At 39.8% G+C, this 26,359-nt stretch overlaps 1 protein-coding gene and 1 long non-coding RNA gene across 2 annotated transcripts in view; one reads left to right on the top strand and one right to left on the bottom strand.

The window, feature by feature from the left end:
- Csnk2a1 (casein kinase 2 alpha 1) overlaps positions 1 to 26,359 on the bottom strand; it is a 53,594-nt gene that overhangs the window by 20,852 nt on the left and 6,383 nt on the right. Inside the window, exons 2-3 of the mRNA XM_048348950.1 lie at positions 3,590 to 3,799; positions 1,581 to 1,692 (exon numbers count right to left, since the gene is read on the bottom strand). Coding sequence (XP_048204907.1) covers positions 1,581 to 1,692; positions 3,590 to 3,690 — 213 coding nt within the window. The 5' untranslated portion in view covers positions 3,691 to 3,799. The remainder of the gene's footprint in view (positions 1 to 1,580; positions 1,693 to 3,589; positions 3,800 to 26,359) is intronic.
- On the top strand, positions 12,030 to 26,290 carry LOC125353344. The gene is made up of 3 exons (XR_007211311.1): positions 12,030 to 12,581; positions 25,801 to 25,802; positions 26,244 to 26,290. It is a non-coding gene; the product is annotated as an uncharacterized LOC125353344 (long non-coding RNA).

Here is a 26,359-nt window from a genome sequence, read left to right as displayed (position 1 = left end):
ATGAAAGACAACTGTTTTGATATCCAGTCTAGTTTTCTTTCAAGATGTTATGAGATATAAACACTTAAATTCTTGGGCATGGTGAGACAGTTTACATTTTGGGGACAAGCTCAACAATTAATACTTGAAACCTGTCAAACACCAAGAGCACTACCAGCTTAGAGCAGTTCATGGTTTCAACTAGACATTTTAATACTACATTCCTTTTGAAGAACTAATGTTTGTGAACCTTGGGTTTTCAGCAGTTGATACGATAAAAAGCAAGTACTGTACAAGCCATCAACATGGACCAAGAAATGAAAATAGGCATCTAACCTTATTCTAACATGTGAAAATCTATGCAGTAAGAGGCTATACATAAGCCAATGGCAATTAATTATGGTTAACACAATTATTTTTCCTTTTAATGACTGTGTATAACCTGTTAAATGGCTACTTAGCTGTTAAACATAGTTATTTGGACCTAGCTACATAATATATAGAACTACTGGGTATTTTTTCTACTGTTTCTGAAACAATTAAAGTGCTATAAAGTTTGGGAAGTTCTGCTTCTTTATGTCAATGGAGACGTTTCTATGGTAAGGAACAACAACCTAAGCACACAGTATATGACAGGAAGCAGTACAGCAATAATAAAATTACAATTTACACACTGATAGCACATTTGCCAAATCTGATCTGTGCAGTGTTTAAAAAAAAAACTTAACCCAACATTTGCACACCAGAATTCATATACAAATATGAATTTCTGGCTTCTCTTTGCAAAGTAAGACTATTAAGTGACACCAGACTTGCTCGGCTATAGGGTGATACTGGATGGACCTGAGAAGCAGCTACCTTCTTCTGAAGAAGTATGTGCTTCCCAGTTTACTTCAGTTCTTTCCTACTGCTTGTATCATCTAAGCGTGAGCAGTCACATCATGCTACCTACATCAATGTCATCTGCTTGTCCTCTTAAAGCCTACATTTGTGATACCTCATCCTTACAAAACATAAATGATTTTTGTTATTGTTGTTGAAAATAAAGGCATAAAATACAACTCAAAGTACATAAAATGAACACCAGAGCAGGCTTAGGAGAGACACAACTGAACCTTTTAAAGCCGTACCCTGCTACAACATAATGATGACTTGAATCAAATCACTTCTAGCTCTCCTACTTTTGTTCCTTATTTGTCAAGCAAGAACCATCTGGCGGGCACCAGTGACAGTAATCGTGCCCATAAATCCTAGCTACTCAGGAGGTTGAGATCTGAGGATCACTGTTTAAAATGAGCCCAGGCAGAAAAGTTTATGAGACTCTTATCTCCAATTAACCACTAAGAAGTTGGAAGTAAAGCTGTGGCTCAAGTGGTAGAGCAATATACTTAAGCAAAAAAGCTCCGGGAGAGGAGCAGTCAGGCCCTGAGTTCAAGCCCCAGGATGGGCACACAAAAAAGCAAGTCACTTGCTCCACTGATTTCAGAGGATGTAATAAAGCACTCCAACAACCTTTCAAGCTAGATCTATGAAAAGGCATTTATGTTAGTTTTTAAACTCTACATATCAAATCTGTCTGAAATTTTCTCTCTTCTACTCACCTTGAGAATTTTAACAACAACTTTTTCATTATTTGTGATGTTGATAGCTTCAAATACTTCACTGTATTTACCTCTGCCTAATTTTCGAACAAGCTGGTAGTCATCTTGATTGCTGTGAACAAAATATCAAGGTCACATTGATTTAAAACTTTCACACTATCAAGCCCCAATTTAACTTATAAAAAAATTCTATTATCAGCTGGTGATGTAGCTCAAGTGATAAACATGTGCCTAACAAACATACCTGAATTCAAATCCTAATATCACAAAACAACAAAATCTATTGCCAGAACAACAATGAATGTTTTGTTGTAGTTTTAATATGCTTCAATCACAAAAACACAATGCTTTTCCATTGAGAATATTTTTTATACATTTTTGTACTATATTGTCTGGTCCAATGCTAACAGTAGAAACTGAACATATGTTGACAGGTTATAAAAATGTTACAATTCACTACACTTGGGGGCGAGGGGGGAGTGGTCCTAGGACTTGAACTTAGGACCTGGGCGCTGTCCCCTAGCTCTTTTGCTCAAGGCTAACGCTCTATCACTTCAAGCCACAGCTCCACTTCTGGGTTTGAGATAATTAAGAGAGAGAGTCTCACAGACTTTCCTCTGTGCTTGCTTTGAATCTCGATCTTCAGATCTCAGTCTCCTGAGTGCTAGGATTATAGGTGTGAGCCACCAATGCCTGGCTTTGGCAGATTTCTTTATTTTGGAGGGGTTGGTGGTGGTAGTGCTGGTACTGGGACTTGAACTCAGGGCCTCATACTCTCACACTCTCATTTGATTCATTCAATCACATCTGGCATTTTACCACTTGAGCCAGGCCCTGGCAGATCTAAGGGAAAGAACACTCAGTTTTCTTGCTGTGAAAGGGCATACCAAATAAATCCAAGAAAGTAAAAGACACTACACTTAAAAAAAAAAGGTTGTCTAATGCCATTTAAGCAGAGCTAAGTGTGAAGCATTCAAACTGAAGGTAGTGGTTGAGATTTCTACAGCAGAACATGCATACCACCCAGATTCCAAAGTCTGTGACATAGGGCAATTGTAGATTATTGACAGTGATAACATTTACTGGTATTGTATCACAATTCTTGATGATATCTTTAAAGCACAGTGTCGCTTTAAGCAGAGACAAAATACTGTTAAGAAACATGGATTAAAAAAATACGCTCATGACAGTTTAGGGAGACAGTCTACAAAAATCATGGCATCAGATAGAAAATATAATGTGTGTAAAGTTTTTTGGGTTTTTTTTTGAGATAAGAAAGAATCTTGCTATGTAGCTCGGGCTGGCCTTGAATTCAAGTTCTCCCTGAGTGTACCACCACGCGTAGCCCTAGTTCTATCTTGAGTCTTCAAATTGCTTTCTTTTGCGCTTGAACATCAAAATGCTTGTACCACAAAAAAGCATGATCCGATCAATTAAATGCAGACCACACCTGAGACATTTAAATGGGCTGCATAGAGAATTAGGAGGACAAATACAGGCAAAGTACAACTGTTCAGTTTGAAATTTGAGTTGTATTCCATGTTAAACATGCCTAATCTTATGATAAAGGCAATTGTCTAAGATTTAATGTTGTTTCTTATCAGAAATAACACTTCTCTGGAGAACTGTTTCAACCTTTACTATTACTATGGGAAAACTTTTTCTGACCTCAAAAATACTTTATGTAAGAGGTTGGTGTTTTTCAAGTCTCTCAAGTATGAATTCTCACGTATCTACAATGCCCTTAGCTTGAAAGGCAACTAACTACAGAGTGCAGAGAAAAGGAGAAGACATCTAATGACTTCTAAATGGTAAGCCCATCAAAACTGTCAACTTGTCAATGAGATACTCTTGCTTCTTCTCCCTACAGCTCAAAAGAAGAAAATAGGCTGGGCTTTAAACTTGAGGTTGGAAGAAGCACTGTCAAGGTTTAAGAGCATATATTCCTCAACAAATCCCTAAAACTCAGCTCTTTGGGTGAGTACAGTAAAGCAAATGGAAACAATTACCCCCATTCCACCACATGTGACTCATAATCCCAGTATTCTCGGGGTCTGTGCGTATTAACATCTGTGTAAACTCTGGCCCTGCTTGGCACGGGTCCCGACATGTCAGACAGATTGGCAGACAAAGCTGAACTTGATGTCTGAAGATCTGGCAGTCCCACTGTTCAGAGGCAGCTGGGGATAAGACCTTGTTCCAGATCTGTTTTCTTCAAACTGCAGAAACAAAATGCAAAAAGACTAAATCACTTTTTTTCAAAGTATGTGGGAATAAAAAAAATTTATAAGTAATAATGGCCTCAAGTATAATAAATGCACTTTCCTACCTGTTAATATGCGTTACAATTGCGTTACAATTTCCTATAATAATGGCATGGGGGGAGGAGGAATAAATATATCTAAAACTGGCTCCAATCATACTCTGCAGATAGTTTGCAATCTCACCAAAAATGCTTGATGTTCTACATTAGACAGCTGCAAAGGTACAAATGGCAATGAGAACAGATGCATCTAAGCATTACCATAATTTATACTGCCCATAAAGGTATTGGTTAGAAAAGAACTTTCACCTCAGAAATTTTCTACAGCTCAAGTGGGGGTGCTAAAAGATTGTAGAATAGTGGCAAAGTCAAGAGTACAATTATCAGGGCTGGGGATATGGCCTAGTGGCTAGAGTGCTTGCCTCATATACATGAGGCCATGGGTTCTATTCCCCAGCACCGCATATACAGAAAATGGCCAGAAGTGGTGCTGTGGCTCAAGTGGCAGAGTGCTAGCCTTGAGCAAAAAGAAGCCAGGGACAGTGCTCAGGCCCTGAGTCCAAGCCCCAGGACTGGCCAAAAAAAAAAAAAAAAAAAAAAAAAGAGTACAATTATCAGCAACACCAATGTAACCACACCACTTTTTCCCACCTATCTTCAATATCTTATATTCACTCAGATAGGAATCTTATATAACAATCAGCATACATCTGAACATTTAAGAGACTTGATGCTATCACACTCCAAAAAATTAATAATCTCCTTTTACTTTACAGGAATAAGCTGAATTAAAATTGGCATTAGAGAGTAACATATATTACATACTATACATATTGTATATTACACATATAATATATACATATATACACACATATACAATCCTAACTACTCAGGAGGCTGAGGTCTGAGAATCATGGTTCCAAGACAGTTACACACACACACTGAACCAATACAAAATTTAAATTGAAGTAGTGAAATTTTAGAAACATACTATTAACTCAGTTTATCAAATCAACTAGTCTTCTCTGACTATCCCAATCCTTCCATCTTCTTCATTCTCTGAAATCAGTACAGTTGATTCCCATTGTTACGCATTTAATTAAAAATGTAACAGTCTTAGGCTGGGAATGTGGCTTCTTGGTAGAGTGTTTGCCTAGCATGCACCAAGCCCTGGGTTCAATTCCTCAGCACCACATAAACAGAAAAAGTAGGAAGTGGCGCTGTGGCTCAAGTGGTAGAGTGCTAGCTTTGAGCAAAAAGAGGCCAGGGACAGTGCTCAGACCCTGAGTTCAAGCCCCAGGACAATCAATCAATCAATCAATCAATCAATAAATAAATAAAATTTAACAGTCTTCACATGTGGTAGGTATTTTTGCAGTTTTCTGGTTAAAACTAGACAACCGCAATCTAATTATCACGTAGTACTGTACAAACAGAAAATGAAGAATCATCTTTCCTAAGAGGAAAGGCTAGGGGTATAGCTCAAATGGTAAGGCTTTTTTTTTTTTTTTTTTTTTTTGGCCAGTCCTGGGCCTTGGACTCAGGGCCTGAGCACTGTCCCTGGCTTCTTCCCGCTCAAGGCTAGCACTCTGCCACTTGAGCCACAGCGCCGCTTCTGGCCGCTTTCTGTATATGTGGTGCTGGGGAATCGAACCTAGGGCCTCGTGTATCCAAGGCAGGCACTCTTGCCACTAGGCTATATCCCCAGCCCCAGGTAAGGCATTTTTAATCCCAAGATTGTATGTGTATGTATGTGTTTGATGTACAAATCAAATAGATCAATTATCACGAGACAAAAAAGATAGGACAATTAAATTCAACATTCTTCTCAAAAAGAAAAAAAGTTCTGTTCTGCAAAAAAGTGGAGGGGGAATGTCTAACGGATATGCACTTAAAATGGAAGTACTGGGGCTGGGAATATGGCCTAGTGGTAGCATGCTTGTCTTGTATAAATGAAGCCCTGGGTTCAATTCCTCAGTACCACATATACAGCAAAAGCTAGAAGTGGCGCTGTGGCTCAAGTGGTAGAGTGCAGAGAGAGAGAGAGAGAGAGAGAGAGAGAGAGAGAGAGAGAGAGAGAGAGAGAGAGAGAGAGCGCCAGGGACAGTACTCAGGCCCTGAGTCCAAGGCCCAGGACTGGCTAAATAAATAAATGAAAGTACTATATTGATATAGAAGTATGAAACTGGAACATAAGCACAATAGTTATGACATTTGCCGGGTGTGGTGGGCCATGTCCATAAATAACCTCAGCACTTGCGAAGCAAGGGTGTACTGAGTTAGACAGAGGCTGGTTGTTTGGTGTATATAGTGGGGCGTCCCCCACCCCCCCCCGCCACGTCCCAGCCACCACAAAAAAAAAAAAAGAAAAAAGAAAAAAAAATCTGAGGAAAGCCATGCACAGTGGCACATGCATGTAATCCTAAATTACTAAGGAGGCTCAGAATCAAAGAATCCTAACAGTTTGAGGTGGCCCGGGCAGAAAGACTACCTCCAAAGGCAAGCTGGATTCAGTAGTGTGTGCACCTATCATTCTAGCAACTACAGGAAGCTGAAAATAAGCAGATGGTGGTGTGGTGTGCCAGGCAGGAAGCAAGACTATTTCAAAAACAATAGCAAGGGGGAGGGGGAGGAGGAAGAAGTGAAAGAAGGGGTGACATTGCCCCAAAAGAAATGTACTCATTACTTGACTTATGAAACAGTACCTCCTCTGTGTAATATCTTAATAATAGCAATAAACCAAAGAAGGTGGTAGGAGGCATAGCTCAGTATAGAAAACCTGCTTAAGCAAGCACAGCCCAGAGGTCAAACCCCAGTATTATCACTATTAAGTCCTGAGTTACAGATGTGCCCATGTGTGCATGTGTACACAGAAAATACAAGAGTATCCTTAAGAATTATTAAAAAAAAAACAGCTGGAGTAAAGTATTATAATACTGGGTTAAAAAACACGGAGGGCTGGGAATATGGCCTAGTGATAGAGTGCTTGCCTCATATACAAGCAGCCTGGGTTTGATTCCTCAGTACCACATATATAGAAAAAGCCTGAAGTGGCCTTGTGACTCAAGTGGGAGAGTGCTAGCCTTGAGCAAAAAGAAGCCAGGGACAGTGCTCAAGCCCTGAGCCCCAGGACTGGCAAAAAAAGAAAACACAGAGGGCTGGAGTGCTGGTGACTTACCTACAATCCCTAACTACTGAGGAGGCTGAGATTTGAAAATCGTGGTTCAAAGATAGACTCTTATTTCCAATTAATCACCAGAAAGCTAGAAGTGGAGCTGTGGGTCAAAGTGGTAGAGCACTAGCCTTGAGGGAGGAAAAAAGTTCAAGGACCCAAGGCCCTGAGTTCAAGCCTGACAACAACACGTGCACGTGCTAACATACACAAAATACAAAAATCAACCATTTAGCAATGGTTAAAATATATAGTTTGCTGGCATGGGATACTTCACATTCATCATTCTGAGCTAAAACCTAGTATCCCTACTTTTTGTATGCACAATTCTATTTTCTGTTTGAGCTGACTATTACAGGCATCTTATATATGTAGAACTAGATATGTCCTTTTACATTGAGATTCAGCATTAATATCCTGAAAGCTCATTCACATCATGGCCTATGTTGGAATTCTATTCCTTTAGCCTTTATTCTATTTAGCCATTAGGCTAAATAATATTCCACCGTACCTATTTGTCAAATTTTGCTCATTCATACTTGGATCAGTTCCACATTTTAGATATTGTGAATAATGCTGCTATATAAACACGGGTACACAAATATCTGTTTTAATTCTTTTGGATAAATACCAAGAAGTAGAAATGCTGGCTCATGTGGCAATTTTATGCTGTTAATCCTTCTCCCCTATCCTCCCTGCCAACTCTCTACAGTGCCAGGAATCAAACCAAGTTTTAGGTATGCTGGACAATGAGGCTACACCTGTCCATTTCCAGGCCTCTTCCCTCTTTTGAGACAGGTACTTGCTGGCCTTGGACTCACAATGTAGACAAAGATGGCCTTAAATTTGCAATCTTCCTACTTCAGCCTCCTCAGTGCAACATTACAAGTATGTGTACCATCAAGCTTAGCTTATATTTACTATTTTTAGGAACCATTTTGTTTTCCACAGTAACTGCACTATTTTATATTACCTATTAAGAGTGCTCAAGAGTTCATACTACTGCCTATGTCCTTCGTGTCATATTTGTACTTTTGTCTCCTATGTAAATAAGAATTTATTTCCAATAAACGTTTAGAGCAATGGGCTAAAGAAAATATATGCCTAAGGCCAGCCAAAATGTAAGGCACAGATCAGGAAACAAAGTTCAAGGCTAGCCACAACATAAAAGTTTGTAAGATTCCATCTCAACCAACATCTGGCGGGCATACCTGTCATCTCCAGCATTATCAGGAAGCAGAAGTAGGAACACTGCAGCCCAAGTCAGCCTAAGGGTAAAGCAAGACCCTATCTTACAATAACCAATGCAATATGAAGTTGGGGCAGAGGCATGGCTCAAGTGGTAGAGTGGTTGCCTACCAGTTTGAGGCCCTGAGTTCAATCCCTCAGTACAGCACAAACAAAATAAAACTGGTGTCAAAAAAGGGACATTTAGAGATGGGACATAAAACAAATGGTAGAGGTTCCTGCCTATTAAATATGAGGCCTTGACACTATCCAAAAATATAAAAAAATAGGCATGGTAGCTCCTATCATAACTCTAATTCTACCTTATCAGAAGGCTACAAGTCTGAGTCCAGACTTGGCAAAATGTTAATAAGACTCCATCTCGGGGGCTGGGAATATGGCCTAGTGGTAAAGTGCTCGCCTCATATACATGAAGCCCTGGGTTCTATTCCTCAGCACCACATATATAGAAAAAAGCCGGAAGTGGTGCTGTGGCTCAAGTAGAGTGCTAGCCTTGAGCAAAAAGAAGCCAGGGACAGTGCTCAAACCCTAGTCCATGCCCCAGGACTGCCAATAAAAACAAAACAAAACAAAGACTCCATCTCAACTGATTCGTGCCAGCTATTCAGGACACACAATTAAGAGTGCTGTAGTGCAGGAAGGCCCTAGAAAAAATTCCCTATCAGGGCTGGGTGTTGCCTGAGTTCAAACATAAATACTAAGAAAAAAAAAGAGAAAATAAGTGAGTGGGGAGGAGGGGAGGGAGGGAGGACATTTACCTTATAGATTGTGGTGAGTAGTCAGATAATAAACATAAGGTATTTGAACTGTGCCTAGTTGAGAGCTCTAGGAGATTTGGTCTTTCCAAGGTGGTATTTAAGCTGGAGTTCAGCTGCCATACCCAAGGAAGTGAGAGAGAGATGCTTCCTTATGCCATGGTTTCAGAGGCTTAAAGCATTCAGAATAGCAAGACTGATGGGTTTTTTTGTGTGCTAGTGTGAATGCTATCTCCTCCCTAAGTGTGACAAACAGTTCATACCCTGCTTCCACCTCAAACACATGAGATCAAAAGACCCATGTATTTACTTATGAATTCTAATACTCTCCAGAAATTCCTATAACTGCTTTTGTTCAACTCAACCCTTCTTGGGTTTCAGAAATGGATTCTGTAAGTGGCCATAAAACAACAAAGTTGTTCAAGTTATTGAAGCAAAACTTACTTCTATATATTTATTTCTTTAGTTTTGTGAAACAATCTGGGTTTAACAAGTAGTCTAACTTATTTTCATCTCATATTGGTTAAAAGTATAAACAGGAATACACATACAAAATTAAAAACCCATTTCTGATATTTTGAATTTTTCTTCTTCCCAAAGACTATATAGGACTACTATGCCTATATTGAAGGCAGCAGGATGCCAGGAAATTTGGTAAATACAGGTGTGTATGAAAGAACAGCTAAAGGAGTATAGAACACAGCATTAAAGTAGTAAAAACATTATCCCCAGAAACTGACTTTTACTTATACTAAAATTTTCAATTGTCAAATTCCTCTTGGGGAGAGATAACATTTTTCTCTACACAGTTGTTTTTTTTTTTTTTTTTTTTTTTTTTTCCCTGCCAGTCTTGGGGCTTGGACTCAGGGCCTAAGCACTGTCCCTGGCTTCTTTTTGCTCAAGGCTAGCACTCTTGCCACTTGAGCCACAGCGCCACTTCTGGCCGCTTTCTGTATATGTGGTGCTGGGGAATTGAACCCAGGGCCTCATGTATAGGAGACAAGCACTCTTGCCACTAGGCCATATCCCCAGCCCTCTACACAGTTTTATAAACATTCTTCTTTTTTTTTTTTAATGTAGTCTCACTTTGTAGTCCAGGTAGATCCTTCTGCCTTACCCTCAAGTGTTGATATAACATCCATGGAATACCAACTGCCTAGTTGGTTGATATTTTCTACCTTTTAGATACCTTTAATCTGTAGACTTCAAAGACCCAAACTTAAGAGCTTATTAAGTATGTAAAATTAACACAAATTTAGTAGCTGGGATTAAATACACTAGGAAAATGAAAAATAGTGATATCCTGGGTTCAAACCCCAGCCAAATCTCTATTGGGCTTCTCCTAGTTTCCACTCATTGCTTATAAAAACCTATCCAGTTGTACTTGGAGACTGAAGATGATCAAGTGAGCTGACCTTCTGGTAAAGGCTTAGAAACACCCAACACAGTATTGTAAATAGCTATGATGGCATAGCTCCTTACTAGCTAGGATTACAAGCGTGAGCCACTTTCTGTTTATTTTTGCTTCTGTTTGTTTTGCTTCAGTGCTGGGGCTTGAACTCAAGGCCTAGGTGTTATCCCTGAGCTTTCTCGCTCAAGGCTATCTCCCACTTTTGAGCCACACCACAGCGCCACTTCCAGTAGTGGCTAATTGGAGATAAGAATTTCATGGGCTTTCCTGATGGAGCTGGCTTTGAACTAAGATACTAAGATTCAGCCTCCTGAGTTTTACAGCCTCCTGAGAATTACAAGTCTGAACCACCAGCACCTGGCTTTTTGCATTTTAAATAAAGCCCAAGGCTGGGTGTGGATGGCTCACGCCTGTAATTCTAGCTACTCAGGAGCTGAGATGTGAGGATCCCAGTTCAAAGCCAGCCTGGGTAGAAATGTCCACCTGAAGACTCCATCTCTAAAGTAACCGGCAAGAAGCAAGCTGGAGGCAAAGAAGTCAAGCAAGCACAAGGCCCTGAGTTCAAAACTAGTATCAGCAACAAAATAAAGTAAAACTCACCTGACATATGGAAAAATATTTCCATTCTATTCACTAGTACATATACCTATCATACTCTTCTCACCCAGGTTTTTTTATGCTCTCTTAAGGCTTTACTATTCTCTATGAAGAACAGACCAAGACTAATTACTAAAACTCTTGAGATTCTCAAGTACTAGTCTGAATGACCCTTACTGCTTTAGCTTTCATCACCCTGGGACCTAATTTATGAACTAGTACAATTGATTGTCCACTGGGAGGGCTAGCTAGTTGTTTTGCAGTAATCCTCTTAAGGCACTTCGTTTACTGTTAATGCATACAAAATAATCTGTTTATAGTAAGAAAGGCATTCATATGAATTTCAAATGGTTGGCTCTGATTAATAATATACAGAGAATAAAACAGGGTTTCAACAACTTGGTTGTTGTTGTTGGTGGTGGTGGTGTGTGTGTGTGTTTATGTACTGGGGCTTGGCCACAGGGCCTTGTGCTCATTTGGCTTTGTCACTTGAGGATGGTGCTCTACCACTTGAGTTATACATCAGTTTCCAGCTTTTTTCTAGTTAACCAAAGATAAAAATCTCTTGGATTTGTCTACTTAAGCTGGCTCCACTTTGGATGGTTAATCTCATCTTCCTGAGTAGCTAGGACTATAGGTGTGAGACACCAGAGCCTGGCTTAATATTTTATTTTCACCCAATGAGTGAGTGAATCTGAAGCAGCAGAATGGCTAAAAGCATATGGGCCAATTGTAATACTGAGTAAGCAAAGTAGATTAGGTTTGAGACAGGTTAAAGATTTAAGGATATACTTATGGACTGAGAATAATGGAAATTCACTTTATTATTCTTTTTTGTTTAAATTTACTAAGAACTTTTAAGCAAAGTTACCCATATATACTGCCAGATGTGGCCCATGTAATTCCAATACTGGGAATTTGAGGCCAGACTGGACCACACAATGAGCACCAGGCCAGTCTGGATCAAAAAACCTGTTAAGGAAGGGAGGGAGGGAAGGAGGAAAGGAGGGAGGGAGGAGAAAAATGTACCTATCTGAATTTTTTTTTTTTAAGTGTGAGACCAAATTTAGGGAGACAAAAAGGATTGCTATAGTAGTCTATATGAGAGAAATGACAGCTTAGTCTAGGGTGGTAGCAATAGATACAAGTGGACTAATCAGTGGAACAAAATTATTGTGTAAAATCAATTGCTCTGGGAAAACTAGAAAATGCAGTCCAAAGTAGGAGGTAACTCTGATTTCTGTCCTGGTTAAGACATTAACAGATGTTACTCATGTAGGTAGAAAAAAAAATTCTCAAACAGAACTCACAAGACAGGTTTTGGACTTAAGGTTGAAAGGGCTCTGACACAATGAAAAGGAGATTCTGAATGGGCAGTTAGATATTACAAGTCTAAAGGTAAAAGGGCTTCTCCACTTTTAATACATAATCCTCTCAACAAATCTATGAGGCGAGCATAACCTTCTGTAATCCATAAATAAGAAAACAGCCTAAGTAAATTCAGTAAGTAGCTTGACTAGAATATCTAGTACAGATGGAGCTGAGCAAAGTCAAGGTGGCTATTCACGGTCCAAGCTTTCTTATTTCAATAGAATCTCTCCTTCCCTCCTTGTTTGGTTTTGAGACTGGATCTTGCTATTTATGACCCTAACTCCTGAGTGCTGAGATTACAGGTAGGTTTCACCACACATGGCTAGACTTCACTACTTTCTACCATATGAACCAATACCAATCTTAGCTCCAAAGTCAAGACCTAAGACTAAATTTTTAGGACATAAAAATTTAAAATTTTAAGGACATAAAAATTTAAAATTTTAGTACTATGTTAATGTTTAGTTTCCACATTACGATGATTCAAATTAATGTAGTATTGTTTATATTACTGAGGTTTGAACTTAGGGCCTCAAGAGTATTGCAATAGGAGTCACACCTCTAGTCTTTATTAGTTAGGTCTCCACTTTTGCCCTGGCTTCTCTGGGAACTCAATTCTCCTACCTATGCCTCCCAAAAGCTGGAAACACGAAACTCCATGCCTGGTTTCTAGGTTGAGATGGAGGTCTTGTTTAACTTTTTGCCTGGGCAGGCCTCAAACCACAACCATATCTATCAATCTTTGAATCCTAAGTAGCTAGGATTATGGGCATGAGTAATTGTGTTGAACCAATTAATTGATTTGTAAGTAAGTGTGAAAAGGAGCTTTCAAAGTAAAGGATTATCCCAAATGTGTCAAGTCATCTGCATAAAACTAGGAGACCCAGAAAACCTAGTCAGGGATTCCTGAGTTAACCATTGCCCTTGCTTTTTTTCTCCCAATGCTGTTAAGTTCTTCTATTAGATAACAAAACTACAATTAAGATTTACTGTTTTCCAGGGCTGGGAATATGGCATAGTGGCAAAGTGCTCACCTAGTACACATGAAGCCCTCGGTTCGATTCCTCAGCACCACATTTATAGCAAAAGCTAGAAGTGGTGTTGTGGCTCAAGTGGTAGAGTGCTAGCCTTCAGCAAAAAGAAGCCAGGCACAGTGCTCAGTCCCTGAATTCAAGCCCAGGTCTGGCAAAAACAAAAAAACAAACAAACAAAAAAAGATTTACTGTTTTCCAAAGGACTTTTTTCTTTTTCTGATGACTTGGTATTCTTTACCTTATATACGTTATATTCACGTGCACATCTGTGGGAAGGTGGGGAGAGGACACAGATTCTGAGGACAAAAGGTGAAAAAGTCAGCAGTGGAACACACTGGACATTGAAAGTGAACTATGTAACTCCTGGATGGAGACAGGAGGGAAGGAATGGGAGATAATGAAGGAACAGATGACATTGTGCAAAAGGAAATGTACTTATTATCTGATATGTAAATGTAACCCAGCTGTGTATCACCTCTAAAACAAAGTAATTAAAAAAAATTTACTGGTTTTCCCCAAAATTCAAATTAAGAATTCAAATTAACTGGAGAAGACTTATTTTAGCCCCCCTTTTTTTTTTTGGCCAGTCCTGGGCCTTGGACTCAGGGGTCTGAGCACTGTCCCTGGCTTCTTTTTGCTCAAGGTTAGCACACTACCACTTGAGCTCAGCACTACTTCTAGCCATTTTCTATATATGTGGTGTTGAGGAATCAAACCCAGGGCTTCATGTATACGAGGCAAGCCCTAGGACTGGCCACAAAGAAAAAGTAACTACCCTGACTTATGAAATGGTAACCCCTCTGTACAACACTTTAATAATAACAATAAAATTATATATTTTTAAAAAAAGTTAATCCTTGGGAGGTAACAAGTTGAAGAAGAAATGTTCCCACTGCCTTACATATGAAACTGTAACCCCTCTGTACTTCATTTTGACAATAAAGGGAAAAAAAGTATCAATCCTCACAATACGGTAGTTTCTTGTGTCAGTACTAGGACTTGACTCAAGACCATGCACTTTTCACACTCCTCTACTTCTGTTTTTTTGTTGGTAAATTGGAGTCTCCTGGATTTGTCTGCTGGAGCTGGCTTTCAACCTTGATCCTAAGATCTCAATCTCAAAATAGCTAGGATTATAGGTGTGAGCAACCAGTGACCAAATGCAATATAGTTTTATTACTTTTTAAAAACTTTAATGTTGGTTAGTCTCCATCACAAACAAAGCAACCCTTGCCAACACTAAATCAACCATGGTGAATAAACAAGATCTCATAATCATCCAGAGAGTACAAAGATTTCTACAAGGAATGTGCTTACACTGCACTGACTGCACAACACACTCTAATAGCTGTATGAAGAAAACATCTTTAAAGGGCTGCTGCAGAGAATGAAGAACATAACATCTATGGACAAACTCAGGGAAGGCATACCTACACTTTCCTGCCTTGTTAGAAACAAAGATAAAAACCTAGAAAAACATACTTGCCTTTTTTTCCACTTTGAAACTGGCAATGAAATTTGTGTTCAATTAATAAAATTTTTTTAAAAGGAAACTGGCAATGGTTAGATAGCCAAATGAACAGAAATAAGCACAAGTGATACATGAATTACTTGCTTGAAATGTACACAACTGCTCTTAATTTCCAATTCTTTCTCTCAAATTAACATTAGAATAGTCACTGAGCAAGTATTTATTGAATACTTGCTATGTATCAGGATGAATGTGTGCGTAACTTCCAGCAAAAGATTCTTTCTGTAGGTTCTGAGGAATAAGGAGAAAGTATACCTGTCCTCAAAGCAAACAGATCATTATAATCTCAGTGATCAGTGCTTGAAAGAAGTCATGCTCTATGGCAATTTGAAAGGTATTGTCATAGTTCATTCAACAAATGTTTACAAAGTATCCTAAATGTTTGAGAGAAAGCTAGTAGGGAAAAAAAAATAACATATAAGCTTAATGTTTTTTTTGGTTGGGTCTGTCTGCCTGCCTTCCTTCCTTTCTTCCTTTCTTGCTGTACTGGGATTTAATCTCTAGGGATTCACCATTTACTAGGCAGCTACTACTCTACCACTTCAGTTCCAGTCTTGGAACTAGTTTTGAAGGTTACATCAGAACTATTCAGATGAAAAACACTAAAACTAGAAATTGTACTGGGCAGACACTGGTGGATAACACCTATAATGCTAGCTACTCAGGAGGCTGAGGTCTGACAATCAAATTTGAAGCCAGTAAGGGCAGTAAGGTCTGTGAGTCTCTTAGCTCCAATAAACCATCCAAGAAAAGCCAGAAGTGGAGCTGTGACAAAACAAACCTCAGGGAGAGCACCCAGGTCTTGAGCTCAAACCCCAAGACCTGCACACACATACAAAATAGAAATTGCATTGGGATGGGGGAGAAGATGAAAGGGGTGACTAGATAAAGATGCATTATACTTAAAAAAACTGATTTGTTGAATGGTAAGTCCTTTGTATAATTACTTAAAAATAATTTTAAAAATATAATTAAGAAGAAAAAATGTAAAGCAGAACCTCTACAACTGGAGGTGTGGCTCAAAAGGTAAAGTACTGTGAGTTCAAGCTCCAGTATCAGCACAAAACCAAAACCCAAACCAAACACACACACCTCTTAAATTATGCATTAAATTTTTTTTAAATTTTTTTTGCCAGTCCTGGGCCTTGGACTCAGGGCCTGAGCACTGTCCCTGGCTTCTTTTTGCTCAAGGCTAGCACTCTGCCACTTGAGCCACAGCGCCACTTCTGGCTGTTTTCTGTATATGTGGTGCTGGGGAATCGAACCTAGGGCCTCATGTATACGAGGCAAGCTCTCTTGCCACTAGGCCATATCCCCAGCCTGCATTAAAATTTTTGAAAGTTTTTCTTGTGTGTTTGTATACTGGTCCTGGGGCTTGAACTCAAGGCCTAAGCCCTGTCCTTGAGCGTTTATGCTCAGGTCTAGCACTCTACCACATGAGCTACAAGCTCCACTTTCAGCTTTTTGAGTAGTTTATTGGACGTGAACAGTTTCAGACATTCCTGCCTGGGCTGGCTTCAAACCACAATCCTCAGATCTCAGTCTCCTTAGTGATTAGAACTACAGACAGACTACTGGCTTAAATTTTTCATAAGTATTTCTCTGGGGCTTGAACTTGGGGCCTGGGCACTGTCCCTGGCTTTTCTTTTTGCTCAAGGCTAGCACTCTACCACTTGAGCCACAGTGCCACTTCTGGCTTTTACTATGTATGTGGTGCTGAGGACTCGAACCCAGGGCTTCATGTATACTAGGCAAGCACTCTACCACTAGGCCATATTCCCAGCCCATAAGTATTTCTTAAAAAGACAATTTCAAATATTCAAAGGAAAGAAGAAAGATTACTATGTCTGTCTGTATAGTAACAATGAACTATCCACTCTTGCACTGACCAGAACCAGTTGGGAACAATTAAAAAATAAAGCCGAGTGCAAGTCTAGCTATTCAAGAGACTGAGATATGAGGATCACAGCTTGAAGCCAGCCCAGGCAGGAAAGTCCAGAAGCTGTGGCTCAAAATGGCAGAGTAGGGGCTGGGAATATGGCCTAGTGGCAAGAGTGCTTGCCTCGTATACATGAAGCCCTGGGTTCAATTCCCAAGAACCACATATATAGAAAACGGCCAGAAGTGGCACTGTGGCTCAAGTGGCAGAGTGCTAGCCTTGAGCAAAAAGAGGCCAGGGGCAGTGCTCAGGCCCTGAGTCCAAGGCCCAGGACTGGCAAAAAAAAAAAAAAGGCAGAGTACCAGTCTTGATTTATTTAAAAAAAAAAAATCATACCCACTAGAAATGCTACTTGTAAGCCCAACAACTTCATTTATCATATCTTACTGCTCATTCTGAAGCCCTTTCAGTTCAATTCCTATTCTCTACTAAGTATATAAACTTATTGTTTTGTGCAGTGTAGTACTGTGCATGTTGTGTAAGTGATGGAACCCAGTGCCTTGTACAGGCTAAATTTATGCTCTGCTGAGAGCTACACAGCCAGCCGGAACATGGACTTTTTTTTTTTTTTTTTTTTTGCCAGTCCTGGGCCTTGGACTCAGGGCCTAAGCACTGTCCCTGGCTTCTTCCCGCTCAAGGCTAGCACTCTGCCACTTGAGCCACAGCGCCGCTTCTGGCCGTTTTCTGTATATGTGGTGCTGGGGAATCGAACCTAGGGCCTCGTGTATCCGAGGCAGGCACTCTTGCCACTAGGCTATATCCCCAGCCCATGAACATGGACATTTTTAACCCTGTTCCATTTAAACAGATTAATTTGGTAATTTGTATAAAGTATTTAAAAATTAAGTTATTCACACTAAGTACATTTCATTCTTTCCTCAAAGGAAGAGGAAGACAATGTAGCGGCGGCTTGAAGCTATATTCCAGTATGAACCTCAAGTCTGATTAATAATTTCAAAATGTCAGCTTCAGAGAAAAAACAAAACAGTGGCATTCAGAGCATGTCAGCTAAGGCTAACTTATTTGTGCTTCACTTTACTGCTTTAAGAAAACACAAGGACTAAGAGTGGGGTTCAAATGGTAGAGCACCTGCCTAGCAAGCAGGAGACTCTCAGTTTAAACCACAATACATCCCCAAACAAAATAATTTGGTATGCCCAAGACCAAATTAGGTTTGATCTCCGCACCACAAACCAACCCACCTACCTACCAACAGGAAAATCTTATCTTCCTAAGTATGCAACCTTAAATTGTTTAGTCTAACATTTTTAAACATACTCCCTGAAAAAAAGGTAAAATGTTGGGGCTGGGAATGTGGCTCAGTGGTAGAGTGCTTACCTAGCATGCATGAAGTCCTGAGTTCAATTCCTTAGTACTACATAAACAGAAGACGCCAGAAGTAGCGCTGTGGCTCAAGTAGTAGAGTGCTAGCCTTGAACAAAAGCATCTCAGAGACAGTGCCTAGGCCCTGAGTTCAAGCTCCAGGACTTACAAGAAAAGGAAAGGAGGGAGGGAGGGAGAAAATGTGGAAAGAGACTTATTTAAGGGGGAGGAATTCCTTTTCTAAACAGGAAGCAAAGATTATTACTAGTACATCAATCATATTGGGTGTAAATGATGAAGAATGCTCCAGACCTAAGGCCATTGGCTTCAATTTACTATACACTATACAAGCGTACAGAGGTTTGATTCAACCAGCATCTCAGTATACTTTATGCTGGCTGAGAAATTCTGCTTTAAGTTGAGGAAATTCTGCTTGAGTTGAATTACCTGGGTAGTCAAAAATCTGTACATTAGTACAGGAAGAAAACCATTTCACAATCACCCTTATTTTAAGAACTATGTAATCACACTCTTTCCAGTTGTCAAATATAGTTTTAAAACATAACTAATATACAATAGTTTCTTCTGGAGGTCACCTTATCAGCACAAAAGTAAGCGAAAAAAGGATAATTATAAAATAAAATTTTCCCTCTTTATACTGACTCTATTCCCCTTCCTCAATTCAAGGAGGTATGGCTAAGTGGTAGAGGGCCTGCCTAGTTTCTGAGTTCAAAATCAGGACCACAGGCTACAATGTTAGCTCAATGGGAAAGCACTTTCCTAGCAAGTACAACATTCTGGGTTCAATCCTCAGCACCTAAAAAGAAAAGAAATAAAGAAAAGAAAAGCGAAGACATTCATTTAGCCAGGTGTTGGGGGCTCTCAGCCCTGTAATCCTAGCTACTCAGGAGGCTGAGATCTAAGATCACTGTTCAAAGCCAGCCTGGGCAAGAAAGTCCATGAGACTCATTTCCAATTAGCCACCAGAAAACTGGCTCAAATGTGGCTCAGAAAATGTGGCTCAAAGTGGTAGAGCACTAGCTTTGAGAAAAAGAGCTCAGGGACAGTGCCTAGGTCCCCAGTTCAAGCCCCATAATTTGGGGGGGGGGGAGAGACAACAGTACTACATCCCAAAACATAGTTATTTAAAACTGTGATTCTAGTAACATTCTCACTTATCAAACTAACTAGTGTCACATGTGCTAGGGATATGGCTCCAGTGTTATAGTGCCTGCCTATATTAAGTGTAAGACTTTGAGTTCAATCCCCAGTGTTGACAAAAGAGCAAAAAGTATTGTGTAATGATCTTGATCTTTTTTTTTTTTTGGGGGGGGGGCATTTCTGGGGCTTGAACTCAGGGCCTGAGCGCTGCCCTTGAGCTTCTTTGCTCAAGGCTAGTGATCTCTACCACTTGAACCACAGCTCAATATATAATTTTATTTTTAGCATTAAGGTGTTGTGCAGTTACCATATTTCATAAGTCAAATAATAGTACATTCTTTTTTGGACAATGTCACCCCTTCCTTTGCCCACCCCCCCCCCAGCTTTTCCTGCATGCCCGTCCACAGTTGCACAGTTCATTTTCCACATAGTGTATACTAAATACAACAGTGTTTGGGGTTTCCTTTGTTTAAAAAAAAAAAGCCAGAGGCAGGTAGTTTATGCCTGTAATCAAGCTATTGAGGAGGCTAAGACCTAAGAGACTTGTTTCAAAGCCAGCTTATGCAGGAAAGTCCATCAGAAATTTACCTGCAATTAAACACACACACACACACACACAAAAGTAACAGCTTTGTGGTTCAAATGGTAGAGAGCTAGCCTTGAGCACAAAGCTCAGTGACAGCACCCAGGCCCTGAGTTCAAGTTCCAGGACCAGCATACTCACATGTGTGTACATACCCACAAAGGGGGAAGAGACTATAAAAGAGTGATTGGCAGTTCCTTTCTTTGACCTTCAAATTCCAATATTCCAAGTGCACATTAAGGTTACCCCCCAAGTCTGTTAAACATCTAAATTTCAATTATAAATATTCACAACAGCTGGATATGCAGCTGAATGGTACAGAATTTTCCTAAAATGTACAAGACCCTGGGTTTGATATCCAGCAATAGAGAAACAAATAAAATTAAAAATTTTGTTTTAAAGCTAGGTGTGTGGTTTAAGTGGTAGTATTTGCCTAGCATGCAAGGCCCTGGGTTCAATCCCCAGAGAATTTCCATAAAGTAGGCATGTTAATACACACCCTTAATCTCAACACTTGAAGAGTCCGAGATAAGATCTCAAGTTCAAAGCTGGCCTAGACTAGAGTAAAACCCTGCTTCAAATGAACAGTAAGATTCCTTAATTAGCCTAGTTATGATTATATGCCCCTATATCCCCAGCAACTTGGAAGATGGAGGTAGGAGGATTTTGAATAAGAGGTCAGCCAGCTAAAAAACAAAAGCTTGTCAACAAAACAGACCAGAGGGAGGAGGGAGCAAGATCAAAGGGGCAGTTCTAATCAAGAAGCATTGTACCCATATTAAGCTGACACTCCCTTGTACAACTGTCTGGAGATAATTTTAAAAAAGAAAATCTATACCCAATACTCAATAATTTATGAAGTTACTGCTTGTATAAGTCAGCAGGACATTCAACTTTAGGAGACTACAATCCTAAGCATACCACTTGGATCTTCTGGTTTTATTTCTACCTACAAAAGATACATTCTTGCTCTAAAATCCAAAACACAGGTACAGGTATTTCTAACACAAAACAAACTTAGAAGCACAGCAAAACAAAACAAAACACCCAACTTTTGATGTCTCTGAGAATTTCATTTTTCCACCTCTAAGCCAGAAAAGGATCAAAGTATCACGGTTACAAGAGTGGAAGTCTACTAAGACACTTCATACATCTGCACACAACACAAACAAGCAAAATAAAGTCATAATGTAAAACTTTATAACACTGGCCACCATCCTCTGAAACTTAAAGATGCATTTTTTTCTGCAATAGTTACTGCTACTATTTGAATATCTCTCAAAACTAGCCACAGAATGAGATATGCACTCCACATTAGAATTCAAAGGTTCAGCAGTTAATAAAACTGCCAAAAGGCTAGGTTGCTGGTGGCTCATGCCTATAATCACAGGTACTCAGGAGGTTGAGATCTGAGGATCACAGTTTGAAGCCAGCCTGGGCAGGAAAGTCTGTGAGACTCTTATGTCCAATAAATTACCAAAAAAAAAAAAGTCAAAAGTGGAGCTGTAGCTCAAGTGGTAGAGCACTAGCTTTGAGCAAAGACAAACCACAAGACTTTGAACATAGGGTCTCTCACTCTTATTCTGCTTTCTTGGCCCAAGCTTGGTGCTCTACTACTTGAGTCATGCCTCTGGTCCAACCTTTTTCTGGTTAATTAGATGGAGTCTCATGCATTTTTCTGCTCAGATTGGCTTCGTACCATGATCCTGAGATCCCAACCACTGGAGAAGCTAATTAAAAGCATGATCCACTGGCACCATTATCCTCATACCTGAATGAGATGGTCACCAAGACAAAACTGTAAGAAAAATTTTCCAAGTGACTTTTGAGGAAGATCATCAGGTAAATCATTTGATTTCCAAAAACTGGATATGGAAAACAAACCTACATGTAACAGGAGCATATAAATAGCAGATGAGTGGTACCTTAGCTGTGATATTTGAAAATTCGTCACTACCTCAAAAGCACAATATGCAACTTTTGGAAGGAAAAATGAACTGGTCAGGAAAGCAAATAAACAGTGATGAAATATTTTATTTGATACTAACAATCTCACAAATTATATAGAAAATACATGTTTGATTACTTACATTTTAATTACTAGGCAGTAAAATCTTGTTTTTATTGTTTAAAAGATGAGAACAACACCAATGCAGATAGTTTGTTAATATATAACTTTAAAATTACCAGTAAAAGAAATTGAAACCATGTCATTTAGATGACAATGGATGGGATTAGAGGGCACCATATTGAGCAAGACAAGCTCAAAAAACAAGATATATTTTCACTCATACATGGAATCTAGACCTTAAATACATATATATTTATGGACATATGTATAAAACCTGTATGCATAATTACATATATATGAATATACATAGAACATGAATCTAAGGGACTTCTTAGGAGGGGAAAGAGGAAAAGAAAGATAGAGGGTGAATAATTTTGAGATACCCTGCAACTATAAAACACCATAAAGAAAGCTCAATGAAAGCTGTTGATCCTCAGGAAGTTGGGAGCAGGGAAAGAGAAACAGGTTGGACTAACAAGGAGATCTAAGAGATGAATGTAACCTGAAGTAGACTGTCTCCATGTATCAAAATATAACAATGAAACCTGTTGTAATTGTTTCAAAAAGCAGAGAAGGGAAGGTGACAGAAGTGAGACTGAGTGGAATATACTGTAAACATGCATGAAAATGTCATAATGGAAGCCCCCTTCTGGCTGGGAATGCAGCTTAGTGGTAGAGTACTTGCTTAGCATACATGAAGCCCTGGGTTCGATTCCTCAGCAACACATATAAAGAAAAGGCTGGAAGTAGAGCTGTGACTCAAGTGGTAGAATACTAGCCTTGAGCAAAAAGAAGCCAGAGACAGTGCTCAGGCCTTGAGTTCAAGCCCCAGGACTGGCCAAAAAGAAAAAAAAAGAAGAGACCCCCCCCCATAATTAATACATACTAGAAATGAAGGAAGGAAAGAAGGATAGGAAAAAAAAAAAGGATGTGTTGAATACTTTTCTCGTAAGTTCAAGATCCTGAATTCAAATCTCAGTACAACTAAAAATAAGTATTAAAGATGAGAGCAATCTCAACAGATAGTTCATTTATAGTTACTAAATATAAACAATTATAAACACACAACTTTTTTTTGGTCAGTCCTGGTGCTTGAACTCAGGTCCTGGGTCCTGCTCCTGAGCTTTTGTACCCAAGGCTAGTACTCTACCACTTTGAGCCACAACTCCACTTCCAGTTTTCTGGTGATTCATTCTAACTAAGTCTCAGGGACTTCCTTACCCTAGCTGGCTTCAAATTTCAATCTTCAGATTTCAGATTCCTGAGTAGCTAGGAGAACAGGCATGAGCCACCAGCACTTGGCTATAAATACACAACTTTAAAGTACTAATAAAGACAAGTGTCTGCTCTGCCTAACGGGCTTATGATTTAAGAATACAGAGTAAGGACAGGATGATAGTTCAACCACAGAGAACCTAAACAAATAAGCAAAGACCTTGGGGTCAAACCAGAGCACCACAAAATGCAATCAAAAACAGAGCAAACAAGAAAGCAAATCAGTGGATTAACTGAGAGAGCAGGACAGAGATGATGTAATACAGGAAGAATCCTCCTGCAAACACATCTCCAACACACAATTTTGAGTAATTCTCAAACTGTGATTACAGCATCATTGAGAGTAAGATCTTTAATCCATGTCCACATGTCCATACATGAGCAAACATAAATTTTTTCCTGAGTCTGAGACAGAACTATCACTATCTAGATGCAAAAGAATATTAGCTAGATTCACCAAGACTAGTAACCACACTCTTAGCAATATAGAGTGTATCTCAGCAATTAAGGCAATCTTCAGGGAGTGACCTACATATGGATCCACTCCTAAAGCAGCAATTCAGTACCTCACCCACCCAACAAGCCATACGAGAAACAAGAAGTACAAGCCATAAGTCTCATTAAAACAAAAAAACCACCTGCCATCAGAAAATAAAAATAAAGAGACAGCAACAGCAAAATACACATTAACTCCACCGATAGGGAAGGGTAAGAACTAGTGTTAGTCAAGCTAAGCACTTTATAAATTATCTCCTTAAATCCTCACAGTAATCCTGAGATAATGTGCTTTTGTTATTCAACTTCACAAGAATTCCCTGAAGTTAGGAGCTACCAAATTTCATTTTACAGACGAAGAAACTGAAGATTATTTAGCGAGTTCCTCATGGTAGTTGTTATTTCAACCGCAGATGAGGAGAGTAGAGAGGGCAAGTCACCCTTCAACTCTCAATCAAAAGGTAGAGCTCTTTTCCACCATCCTACTGCCTTCACCTCTAGGCCAACAATTTCAGGTTGCTCTAAATTCCACTTCAACTCTTACCCCTTAACTACAATGGTTGTGTTCTTAGAAATTATATCTAAAATACAAAGAAACAAAAGTTTTCATAAGAACACCAAAAGTGCCACATGCTAGTGGCTCACATATGTAATCCCAGTTACTCAGGAGAGTGAGATCTGAGGATCAAGGTTCAAAGCAGGAAAGTCTAAGAGACTCTTATCTCCAATTAACCACCAAAAAACCAGAAATGGTGCTGTGGCTCAAAGTGGTAGAGTGCTAGCCTTAAGCAAAAAGAACTCAGGAACAGGGCCCAGGCCCTGAGTTCAAGTCCCATGACTAACAAAAAAACAACAACAACCAATAAATAAGTAAATAAATAGAACACCAGAAGCTACCAAGTTGTAGTGTGATGTGTCTACTATGACAAAATGTCACTCAGTTGTGAGCTTGAGGGGAAGAACAATCTGGAGGCCTATAGTACAGAAACAGCTGAAAAGAAATGTAGCAATAATCCTGGGGTTGCTGAACAACTTTGTTTTGGTGCCAGTACAGGAGATGCCAGCCTGTGAACACTCTATCTTAATTTTTTTTTTTTGCTTGAGGTTGGGTGCTCTACCACTTGAGCCACAGACCTACTTCTGGCTTTTTGATGGTTAATTGGAGCTGAGTCTTATGGACTTTCCTGAACGGGCTGGTGAGCTTGAATCCTCAGATCTGAGTAGCTAACAGGCCTGAGCCATTGGTACCTAGCAACAGTTTTTGACTGGCTATAAATTCAACAGTCCCAAATGGTTATTTGATACTTTCTCATTTTACACTACACAATTTTTCATGAAAATTTACTCTTGTGTTTGGGTAGACAGGTCTTTCTTTTTCTTTTTTTTTAAGGGACAAGGAAGGTCTCTTTAGTAGTGCTCAGATTTCAAGCCACCATCGCTCAGCGTTACCCATTTTTTAAGGAAGGGTCTCACTAGGTACCCCAAGCAGTCTTGGAATTCCTCAGCCTCCACCCACAGCCTCCAAAGTGGATTACAAACATGTACCTTCCATTCATTTTTAACAGGATAGTTTTCTTAAAATTTATAGAACATTAATGAGATAGCTAAATTGAGAAATACCCATTAGAGCATTAGTCATGCTAGAAAAATTCCACTTGCTCACTACTCCAAGTAGACTAAAATGTTTCTGCTCATAAAAATCAGAACAGGGCTGGAAATATGGCTTAGTGGTATAGTGTTTGCCTAGCATGCATGAAGCCCTCAGTATCATATACACAGAAAAAGCCAGAAGTTGGCGCTGTCCCTCATGTGGAAGAGTGCTAGCTTTGAACAAAAGAAGCTCAGGAACAGTGCTCAGGCTCTGAGTTCAAGGCCCAGGACTGGCCAAAGGGGGGAAAAAATCAGAATAGTCCACAAGACAAGAAAGTTTTAAGAAAACAACAGAATGCTGAGTGCCAATGCCTGTAATCCTAGTTACTCAGCAGGCTGAGATGTTAGGATTGCAGTTCAAAGCCAGCCCAGGCAGAAAAATCTGTGAGACTCCCACCTGCAACAAACTACTCAGAAAAAGCCAGAAGTAGCACAGTGGCTTAAGTAGTATAGTTCTAGTCTTGAGCACAAAGAGGTACAGGGACAGTGCCCAGGCCCTGAGCCGAAGCCCCAGGACCAGCCAAAAATGAAAAAAGAGGGGCTGGGGATATGGCCTAGTGTCAAGAGTGCTTGCCTTGTATACATGAGGCCTTGGGTTCGATTCCCCAGCACCACATATACAGAAAACGGCCAGAAGTGGCGCTGTGGCTTAAGTGGCAGAGTGCTAGCCTTGAGCGGGAAGAAGCCAGGGACAGTGCTCAGGCCCGAGTCCAAGCCCCAGGACTGGCCAAAAAAAAAAAAAAAAAAGAAAAATGGAGAATGGAGAAGTCAAATATATGGTCAGGGCTGGGGATATGGCCTAGTGGCAAGAGTGCTTGCCTCGTATACATGAGCCCTGGGTTCAATTCCCCAGCACCACATATACAGAAAATGGCCAGAAGTGGTGCTGTGGCTCAAGTG

This window comes from Perognathus longimembris, chromosome 6 (assembly GCF_023159225.1).
Source record: "Perognathus longimembris pacificus isolate PPM17 chromosome 6, ASM2315922v1, whole genome shotgun sequence".
NCBI lineage: Eukaryota > Metazoa > Chordata > Mammalia > Rodentia > Heteromyidae > Perognathus > Perognathus longimembris.
This window is presented reverse-complemented; position numbering and strand designations above follow the sequence as displayed.